General features: G+C 52.6%; 1 protein-coding gene across 1 annotated transcript in view; it reads left to right on the top strand.

The window, feature by feature from the left end:
* Window positions 1–11937, top strand: part of LOC106586950 (unconventional myosin-X) — a 268076-nt gene that overhangs the window by 121404 nt on the left and 134735 nt on the right. The window contains exons 7-8 of the mRNA XM_045707324.1: window positions 490–588; window positions 11451–11557. Of these exons, the coding sequence (XP_045563280.1) occupies window positions 490–588; window positions 11451–11557 (206 nt within the window). The remainder of the gene's footprint in view (window positions 1–489; window positions 589–11450; window positions 11558–11937) is intronic.

Here is an 11937-nt window from a genome sequence, read left to right as displayed (position 1 = left end):
CTCCAGATCTGTAATGTCTGCTATGGCTCAGAGATGCATCTACCTTACTGATGTCCGGGCTCCAGATCTGTAATGTCTGCTATGGCTCAGAGATGCATCTACCTTACTGATGTCCGGGCTCCAGATCTGTAATGTCTGCTATGGCTCAGAGATGCATCTACCTTACTGATGTCCGGGCTCCAGATCTGTAATGTCTGCTATGGCTCAGAGATGCATCTACCTTACTGATGTCCGGGCTCCAGATCTGTAATGTCTGCTATGGCTCAGAGATGCATCTATCTTACTGATGTCCGGGCTCCAGATCTGTAATGTCTGCTATGGCTCAGAGATGCATCTATCTTACTGATGTCCGGGCTCCAGATCTGTAATGTCTGCTATGGCTCAGAGATGCATCTATCTTACTGATGTCCGGGCTCCAGATCTGTAATGTCTGCTATGGCTCAGAGATGCATCTATCTGTCTTTGTTTTCCTTCAATTGAAACCTTCAGATTTACTTGAAAAGAATCGTGTGGTGAGACAGAACCCTGGAGAGAGGAACTATCATATCTTCTACGCTCTGCTGGCCGGGGTCGACGAGGACCACAGAGGTACGTACACTCCTACAGAGACTCCTACACCGGAGGCTGGGGATGGGAGGACGGCTCGTTGTAATGGCTGGGGAAGGGAGGACGGCTCATTGTAATGGCTGGGGAAGGGAGGACGGCTCATTGTAATGGCTGGGGATGGGAGGACGGCTCATTGTAATGGCTGGGGAAGGGAGGACGGCTCATTGTAATGGCTGGGGAAGGGAGGACGGCTCATTGTAATGGCTGGGGAAGGGAGGACGGCTCGTTGTAATGGCTGGGGATGGGAGGACGGCTCGTTGTAATGGCTGGGATGGAATAAATGGAACGGCATCAAACACGTGGAAACCATGTTTCTAAGTCCCATCAGCCTCCACTGAATCACCTAAAACACTTCACTCTGCTCAAGAAGCGGTACCAGACATTCCGAGCGGTACCAGACATTCCGAGCGGTACCAGACATTCCGAGCGGTACCAGACATTCCGAGCGGTTCCAGACATTCCGAGCGGTACCAGACATTCCGAGCGATTCTGATGCACCAAGTCTAGAACCAACAGGACCGTGAACGACTTCTACCTCCAAGGCATAAGACTGATAAACAAGGCTGCTAAATAGCTAATCAAATGGCTACCCAGACTACCTGCATTGACCCTTTTTGAACTAACTCTCTTGCACTGATTCTATGCACCCGCTGGACTCTACCCACCCACTGGACTCTACCCCCCCACTGGACTCTACCCCCCACTGGACTCTACCCCCCCCACTGGACTCTACCCCCCCACACTGGACTCTACCCCCCCACACTGGACTCTACCCCCCCACTGGACTCTACCGACACACTGGACTCTACTCCCCCACACTGGACTCTACCCACCCACTGGACTCTACCCCCCCACTGGACTCTACCCCCCCCACACTGTACTCTACCCCCCCCACTGGACTCTACCCACCCACTGGACTCTACCCCCACTGGACTCTACCCCCCACTGGACTCTACCCCCCCACTGGACTCTACCCACCCACTGGACTCTACCCCCCCCACACTGGACTCTACCCCCCCACTGGACTCTACCACCCCACTGGACTCTACCCCCCCACTGGACTCTACCCCCCCACTGGACTCTACCCACCCACTGGACTCTACCCCCCCACTGGACTCTACCCCCCCACTGGACTCTACCCCCCACTGGACTCCACCCCCCACTGGACTCTAACCACCCACTGGACTCTACCCCCCCCACTGGACTCTACCCCCCACTGGACTCTACCCCCCACTGGACTCTACCCACCCACTGGACTCTACCCCCCCACACTGGACTCTATCCCCCCACTGGACTCTACCCCCCCCACTGGACTCTACCACCCCACTGGACTCTACCCCCCCACTGGACTCTACCCCCCACTGGACTCTACCCACCCACTGGACTCTACCCCCCCACTGGACTCTACCCCCCACTGGACTCTACCCCCCACTGGACTCCACCCCCCACTGGACTCTAACCACCCACTGGACTCTACCCCCCCCACTGGACTCTACCCCCCACTGGACCCTACCCCCCCACTGGACTCCACCCCCCCACTGGACTCTAACCACCCACTGGACTCTACCCCCCCACTGGACTCTAACCACCCACTGGACTCTACCCCCCCACTGGACTCTACACTGGACTCTACCCCCCCCCCACTGGACTCTACCCCCCCACTGGACTCTACCCCCACACTAGACTCTACCCCCCACTGGACTCTAACCACCCACTGGACTCTACCCCCCACTGGACTCTACCCCCCCCACTAGACTCTACCCACCCACTGGACTCTACACTGGACTCTACCCCCCCACTAGACTCTACCCACCCACTGGACTCTACACTGGACTCTACCCCCCCCACTGGACTCTACCCCCCCACTGGACTCTACCCCCCACACTAGACTCTACCCCCACACTAGACTCTACCCCCCCACTGGACTCTACCCCCCACTGGATTCTACCCCCCACTGGACTCTACCCCCCCACTGGACTCTACCCCCACACTAGACTCTAACCCCCCACTGGACTCTACCCCCCCACTGGATTCTACCCCCCCACTGGACTCTACCCCCCCCACTGGACTCTACCCCCCACTGGACTCTACCCCCCCCACTGGACTCTACCCCCCACTGGACTCCACCACCACACTAGACTCTACCCCCCCACTGGACTCTACCCCCCCACTGGACTCTACCCCCCACACTAGACTCTACCCCCCCACTGGACTCTACCCCCCCACTGGACTCTACCCCCCACTGGACTCTACCCCCCCCACTGGACTCTACCACCCACTAGACTCTAACCCCCCACTGGACTCTACCCCCCCACTAGACTCTACCCACCCCCCCACTGGACTCTACCCCCCACTGGACTCTACCTCCCCACTAGACTCTACCCACCCCCCCACTGGACTCTACCCCCACTGGATTCTACCCCCCACTGGACTCTACACTGGACTCTACCCCCCCACTAGACTCTACCCCCCCATTGGACTCTACCCCCCACTGGACTCTACCCCCCCACTGGACTCTACTCCCCCACTGGACTCTACCCCCCCACTGGACTCTACCCCCCCACACTGGACTCTACCCCCCCACACTGGACTCTACCCCCCCACTGGACTCTACCCCCCCACTGGACTCAACCCCCCCACACTGGACTCTACCCCCCCACTGGACTCTACCCCCCCACACTGGACTCTACCCCCCCACACTGGACTCTACCCCCCCACACTGGACTCTACCCCCCCCACTGGACTCTATCCCCCCCACTGGACTCTATCCCCCCCACTGGACTCTACCCCCCCACTGGACTCTACCCCCCCACTGGACTCTACCCCCCCACTGGACTCTACCCACCCACTGGACTCTACCCCCCCACTGGACTCTACCCCCCACTGGACTCCACCCCCCCACTGGACTCTAACCACCCACTGGACTCTACCCCCCACTGGATTCTACCCCCCCACTGGACTCTACCCCCACACTAGACTCTACCCACCCACTGGACTCTACACTGGACTCTACCCCCCCACTAGACTCTACCCACCCACTGGACTCTACACTGGACTCTACCCCCCCCACTGGACTCTACCCCCCCACTGGACTCTACCCCCACACTAGACTCTACCCCCACACTAGACTCTACCCCCCCACTGGACTCTACCCCCCCACTGGATTCTACCCCCCCACTGGACTCTACCCCCCACTGGACTATACCCCCACACTAGACTCTAACCCCCCACTGGACTCTACCCCCCACTGGATTCTACCCCCCACTGGACTCTACCCCCCCACTGGACTCTACCCCCCCACTGGACTCTACCCCCCCACTGGACTCTACCCCCCACTGGACTCCACCACCACACTAGACTCTACCCCCCCACTGGACTCTACCCCCCCACTGGACTCTACCCCCACACTAGACTCTACCCCCCCACTGGACTCTACCCCCCCACTGGATTCTACCCCCCCACTGGACTCTACCCCCCCCACTGGACTCTACCACCCACTAGACTCTAACCCCCCACTGGACTCTACCCCCCCACTAGACTCTACCCACCCCCCACTGGACTCTACCCCCCCACTGGACTCTACCTCCCCACTAGACTCTACCCACCCCCCCACTGGACTCTACCCCCCACTGGATTCTACCCCCCCACTGGACTCTACACTGGACTCTACCCCCCCCCACTAGACTCTACCCCCCCATTGGACTCTACCCCCCACTGGACTCTACCCCCCCACTGGACTCTACTCCCCCACTGGACTCTACCCCCCCACTGGACTCTACCCCCCACACTGGACTCTACCCCCCCACACTGGACTCTACCCCCCCACTGGACTCTACCCCCCCACTGGACTCTACTCCCCCACTGGACTCTACCCCCCCACTGGACTCTACCCCCCCACACTGGACTCTACCCCCCCACACTGGATTCTACCCCCCACTGGACTCTACCCCCCCACTGGACTCTACTCCCCCACTGGACTCTACCCCCCCACTGGACTCTACCCCCCACACTGGACTCTACCCCCCCACACTGGACTCTACCCCCCCACTGGACTCTACCCCCCCACTGGACTCAACCCCCCACACTGGACTCTACCCCCCCACTGGACTCTACCCCCCCACACTGGACTCTACCCCCCACACTGGACTCTACCCCCCACACTGGACTCTACCCCCCACTGGACTCTATCCCCCCAATGGACTCTACCCCCCCCACTGGACTCTACCCCCCCACTGGACTCTACCCCCCACTGGACTCTACCCCCCCACTGGACTCTACCCACCCACTGGACTCTACCCCCCCACTGGACTCTACCCCCACTGGACTCCACCCCCCCACTGGACTCTAACCACCCACTGGACTCTACCCCCCACTGGATTCTACCCCCCACTGGACTCTACCCCCCACACTGGACTCTACCCCCCCACTGGACTCTACCCCCCCACTAGACTCTACCCACCCCCCCACTGGACTCTACCCCCCAGTCCCCCACTGGACTCTACCCCCCCACTAGACTCTACCCACCCCCCCACTGGACTCTACCCCCCCACTGGACTCTACCCCCCACTGGACTCTACCCCCCCCACACTGGACTCTACCCCCCACTGGACTCTACCACACACTGGACTCTACCCCCCCACACTGGACTCTACCCCCCCACTGGACTCTACACTGGACTCTACCCCCCCACTAGACTCTACCCCCCCACTGGACTCTACCCCCCCACTGGACTCTACCCCCCCCACTGGATTCTACCCCCACTAGACTCTACCCACCCCCCACTGGACTCTACCGACACACTGGACTCTACCCCCCCACACTGGACTCTACCCCCCCACTGGATTCTACCCCCCCACTGGACTCTACACTGGACTCTACCCCCCCCACTAGACTCTACCCCCCCCACTGGACTCTACCCCCCCACTGGACTCTACCCCCCCACTGGATTCTACCCCCCCACTAGACTCTACCCACCCCCCCCACTGGATTCTACCCCCACTAGACTCTACCCACCCCCCACTGGACTCTACCCACCCACTAGACTCTACCCACCCCCCCCACTGGACTCTACCCACCCACTGGACTCTACCCCCACACTAGACTCTACCCCCCACTGGACTCTACCCCCCACTAGACTCTACCCACCCCCCACTGGACTCTACCCCCCCACTAGACTCTACCCACCCCCCCACTGGACTCTACCCCCCCACTGGACTCTACCCCCCCTCTGGACTCTACCCCCCCACACTGGACTCTACCCCCCCACACTGGACTCTACCCCCACTGGACTCTACCCCCCCACTAGACTCTACCCACCCCCCCACTGGACTCTACCCCCCCACTGGACTCTACCCCCCACTGGACTCTACCCCCCCACTAGACTCTACCCACCCCCCCACTGGACTCTACCCCCCCACTGGATTCTACCCCCCACTGGACTCTACACTGGACTCTACCCCCCCCACTAGACTCTACCCCCCCACTGGACTCTACCCCCCACTGGACTCTACCCCCCACTGGACTCTACCCCCCCACTAGACTCTACCCACCCCCCCACTGGACTCTACCCCCCCCACTGGACTCTACCCCCCACACTGGACTCTACCCCCCCACTGGACTCTACCGACACACTGGACTCTACCCCCCACACTGGACTCTACCCCCCCACTGGACTCTACCACTGGACTCTACCCCCCCCCACTAGACTCTACCCCCCCACTGGACTCTACCCCCCCACTGGACTCTACCCCCCACTGGACTCTACCCCCCCACTAGACTCTACCCACCCCCCACTGGATTCTACCCCCCACTAGACTCTACCCACCCCCCCACTGGACTCTACCGACACACTGGACTCTACCCCCCCACACTGGACTCTACCCCCCCCACTGGATTCTACCCCCCCACTGGACTCTACACTGGACTCTACCCCCCCCCACTAGACTCTACCCCCCCCACTGGACTCTACCCCCCCACTGGACTCTACCCCCCACTGGATTCTACCCCCCACTAGACTCTACCCACCCCCCCACTGGATTCTACCCCCACTAGACTCTACCCACCCCCCCACTGGACTCTACCCACCCACTAGACTCTACCCACCCCCCACTGGACTCTACCCACCCACTGGACTCTACCCCCCACACTAGACTCTACCCCCCCACTGGACTCTACCCCCCCACTAGACTCTACCCACCCCCCCACTGGACTCTACCCCCCACTAGACTCTACCCACCCCCCCACTGGACTCTACCCCCCCACTGGACTCTACCCCCCCCTCTGGACTCTACCCCCCCACACTGGACTCTACCCCCCCACACTGGACTCTACCCCCCACTGGACTCTACCCCCCCACTAGACTCTACCCACCCCCCCACTGGACTCTACCCCCCCACTGGACTCTACCCCCCCACTGGACTCTACCCCCCCCACTAGACTCTACCCACCCCCCACTGGACTCTACCCCCCCCACTGGATTCTACCCCCCCACTGGACTCTACCACTGGACTCTACCCCCCCCACTAGACTCTACCCCCCACTGGACTCTACCCCCCCACTGGACTCTACCCCCCCACTAGACTCTACCCACCCCCCCACTGGACTCTACCCCCCCACTGGACTCTACCCCCCCACACTGGACTCTACCCCCCCACTGGACTCTACCGACACACTGGACTCTACCCCCCCACACTTGGAATATTACTTTAGTGCCTTGTTGCAAACAGAACTACAGAGCTCACTCTACTTCCACTCGCTCTGGAAGATGATTCTTTGAAGATAGGCTAGCCAGCCGTGTCGATGGTTCTCAGTGGGGTGATGAGAGTAGCGTACTACGGTGATTTGAGAAGAGTAGTAGAATGGTCCCACTTAAACTCGCTTTTCTTGGCACTTTACATAGGACAGCTAATCAGCTGTACCAGTGATTGTCCGGGAGGTGAATTTATCGTCGCTACTTTACTTAGGGGACTGGTTCTGACAGAAATACACGATGAACCAAGACGTTTTCACGTAAATACATTCATGATTTCTTACTCCAAATGGACACCACTTCATGTGCAAAGTATATGATTACTGTGAGAGTAGTTTCTAAATGTACCAAAGTATTATGTCTCTGTACCGCTCTATCTCGCCCTCTCCATGTTTTTTGTAACAAGCTTCCATATTGTGTCAGTCCACTAGGGATCTGTTTCTAATGTATTAAGTGTGTATGTTTATCCTGTCTTGCCATTTAGTTAGCTAGTAACTAAATAATTAAACCAATTTGTGTAGTACTGAATAATAAGTAAGGCTCGGGTTTTTTTCAGATGCAAGGAGGATACGACTGATCAGAATGATGATATGATACGAGGTTATGATTAATAAGTTTACTGAAAATGTCAGTGAAGACACTTGCCAGTTGGTCAGTGCATGCTCGCAGTACACGTCCTGGTAATCCGTCTGGCCCTGCGGCCTTGTGAATGTTGACCTGTTTAAAGGTCTTACTCACATTGGCTGCGGAGAGCGTGATCACATGGTCATCCGGAACAGCTGGTGCTCTCATGCATGTTTCAGTGAAACAAGCACAGAAGTAGTTTAGCACGTCTGGTAGGCTCGTGTCACTGGACAGCTCTCGGCTGTGCTTCCCTTTCTAGTCTGTAATGGTTTACAAGCCCTGCCACATCAGATGAGCGTCGGAGCCGGTGTAGTAAGAATTCGATCTTAGTCCTCTATTGACGCTTTGCCTGTTTGATGGTTTGTCGGAGGGCATAGCGGGATTTCTTATAAGCTTCCAGGTTAGAGTCCCGCTCCTTGAAAGCGGCAGCTCTAGCCTTTAGCTCAATGCGGATGTTGTCATCGCTTCTGTTTGGAGTACGTACGGTCACTGTGGGGACGTTGTCATCGATGCACTTATTGATGAAGCCAGTGACTGATGTGGTGTACTCATCAATGCCATCGGAAGAATCCCGGAACATGTTCCAGTCTGTGCAGCAAAACAGTCCTGTAGTTTAGCATCTGCTTCATCTGACCACTTTTTTTATTGACCGAGTCACTGGTGCTTCCTGCTTTAATTTTTCCTTGTAAGCAGGAATCAGGAGGATATAATTATAGTCAGGCGCCATGAGTTTAACCTATGAGCATTGTGAAGAACGATCTGGCCTTAATGGCATGTACTCTTATAATCTCCACCCAGCATAGCCAGAAAAGGACTGGTCATAGCCTGGCTCCTCTCTAGGTTTCTACTTTGGTTCCTGCCTTCTGGGGAGTTTTTCTATGCTTCGGCCATCGGCATTGCTTGCTCTTTGGGCTTCTTGGCTGAGTATCTGTAAAGAGCTTTTAAAAACATATCCGATTGATTACACGTTAGGTTCAGTATCATTTACACTAAATAAATTACTGTATATCTGTCCAGTACTGCACGGGTCATTATAGAAGTTGACTCCAATAAAGGGTTTGATTTGGAATCCTCTGAGACTGTACCAATCGCAATGTTCAATACAGACCACTTTTACAGCACTATACAGCCATTTGTTACTGTACTGTTCATTCTATAGTAATGTGTTGTATTGTATTTATCCCAAACATAACACTTTGTATTCAGGACAAAAAAGTGAATTTGCAGTATTATTTTTAGTGCCTTGTTGCAAACAAGATGCATGTTTTGTAATATTTCTTATTCTGTACAAGCTTCCTTCTTTTTTCTCTGTCATTTAGGTTAGTATTGTGGAGTAACTACAATGTTGTTGATCCATCCTCTGTTTTCTCCCATCACAGCCATTAAACTCTGTAACTGTTTTAAAGTCACCATTGGTCTCATGGTGAAATCCCTGAATTGTTTCCTTCCTCTCCGGCAACTGAGTTAGCAATGACGCCTGTATCTTTGTAGTGACTGAGTGTATTGATACACCATCCAAAGTGTAATTAATAATTTCACCATGCTCAAAAGGGATATTCAATATCAGATTTTTATATTTTTACTCATCTACCAATGTGTGCCCTTCTTTACGAGGCATTGGAAAACCTCCCTGGTCTTTGTGGTTGAGACTGTGTTTGAAATCCACTGCTGAGGGACCTTTAAAGATAATTATGTGTGGGGTACAGAGATGAGGTATTCCATGCAACTTATTATGTGACTTGTTTAGCAAATTTTTACTCCTGAACTTATTTAGGCTTGTCATAAGACTTTTCAGTTTTTATTTATTTTGTAAAAATATCTAAAAACATAATTGCACTTTGACATTATGAGTTATTGTGCATAGGCCAGTGACACACAGTCTCAATTTAATATGTTTTAAAATCAGGATATAAAACAGCAAAGTGCTGAATAAGTCAATGGGTGTGAATACATACTGAAGGCACTGTAGCTACCTCAATGACCTTTCACCCCTGCACATCGACTCGGTACTAGTACTCCCTGTATATAGTCATGTTATTTTCTACTTCCTGTATATAGCCATGTTATTTTCTACTTCCTGTATAGAGCCATGTTATTTTCTACTTCCTGTATATAGTCATGTTATTTTCTACTTCCTGTATATAATCATGTTATTTTCTACTTCCTGTATATAGCCATGTTATTTTCTACTTCCTGTATAGAGCCATGTTATTTTCTACTTCCTGTATATAGCCATGTTATGACTACTCCCTGTATATAGTCATGTTATTTTCTACTTCCTGTATATAACCATGTTATTTTCTACTTCCTGTATAGAGCCATGTTATTTTCTACTTCCTGTATATAGTCATGTTATTTTCTACTTCCTGTATATAATCATGTTATTTTCTACTTCCTGTATATAGCCATGTTATTTTCTACTTCCTGTATAGAGCCATGTTATTTTCTACTTCCTGTATATAGCCATGTTATTTTATACTTCCTGTATATAACCATGTTATTTTCTACTTCCTGTATAGAGCCATGTTATTTTCTACTTCCTGTATAGAGCCATGTTATTTTCTACTTCCTGTATATAGTCATGTTATTTTATACTTCCTGTATATAACCATGTTATTTTCTACTTCCTGTATAGAGCCATGTTATTTTCTACTTCCTGTATAGAGCCATGTTATTTTCTACTTCCTGTACAGAGCCATGTTATTTTCTACTTCCTGTATATAGCCATGTTATTTTCTACTTCCTGTATATAGCCATGTTATTTTCTACTTCCTGTATAGAGCCATGTTATTTTCTACTTCCTGTATATAGCCATGTTATTTTATACTTCCTGTATATAACCATGTTATTTTCTACTTCCTGTATAGAGCCATGTTATTTTCTACTTCCTGTATAGAGCCATGTTATTTTCTAATTCCTGTATAGAGCCATGTTATTTTCTACTTCCTGTATAGAGCCATGTTATTTTCTACTTCCTGTACAGAGCCATGTTATTTTCTACTTCCTGTATATAGCCATGTTATTTTCTACTTCCTGTATAGAGCCATGTTATTTTCTACTTCCTGTATAGAGCCATGTTACTTTCTACTTCCTGTATAGAGCCATGTTATTTTCTACTTCCTGTATAGAGCCATGTTATTTTCTACTTCCTGTATAGAGCCATGTTATTTTCTACTTCCTGTATAGAGCCATGTTGTTTTTAACTCGTTATTGGTATTTGTTATTCACTGTGTATTTATTCCTTGTCACTATTTCTGTTATTATTTGTATGTTTTTGAATCTTTAACTTTAACTCTGCATTGTAAGTAAGCATTTTTACTGTTAGTCTACACCTGCACCGAAGCATGTCACAAATACAATTTCATTTGATTTAAATACAGTGGGACTTTGTTTTTGTCTCTAGAAAATGTTCCTGAAGAAAATATACATGCTTGCTTCAACTGCCTAAAGTTATTTTATGTCTGTGTTCCAGAGCTGTACTTCCTGTCTGAGGGCCCAGAGTCGTACCACTACCTGAGTCAGTCTGGCTGTGTGAAGGACAGGAGTCTAGATGACCTGCATCTCTACGACAGCGTTATGGTGAGGCTGGTTGTACCTTCACACGCTGCCACCAGAGGGCGTAATAACCCAGTAGAATAACCACAGTCCCATCAGACTGTGTGCAGATTATGGGCCTGTATTCAACAACCGTCTCAATAGTTAAAATGCCAATTTAACCTCTTTTAAGATCAGGTACTCTCTGTTCGTGTAATTTTATTCATTATGATCTGTATCCTACAGCACTCCTACTCTGAGATACTTTTGAACACGGGCCCTGCAGCATGTATTATTCAGTCTGTTCAGTAGGTCTCTCAACCAGTCTGCGTTCAGCAGGTCTCTCAACCAGTCTGCGTTCAGCAGGTCTCTCAACCAGTCTGCGTTCAGCAGGTCTCTCAACCAGTCTGTGTTCAGCAGGTCTC

This window comes from Salmo salar, chromosome ssa25 (assembly GCF_905237065.1).
Source record: "Salmo salar chromosome ssa25, Ssal_v3.1, whole genome shotgun sequence".
NCBI classification, from domain to species: domain Eukaryota; kingdom Metazoa; phylum Chordata; class Actinopteri; order Salmoniformes; family Salmonidae; genus Salmo; species Salmo salar.
Note: the sequence above shows the minus strand (reverse complement) of the source record. Positions and strands in the feature narration are given on the sequence as shown.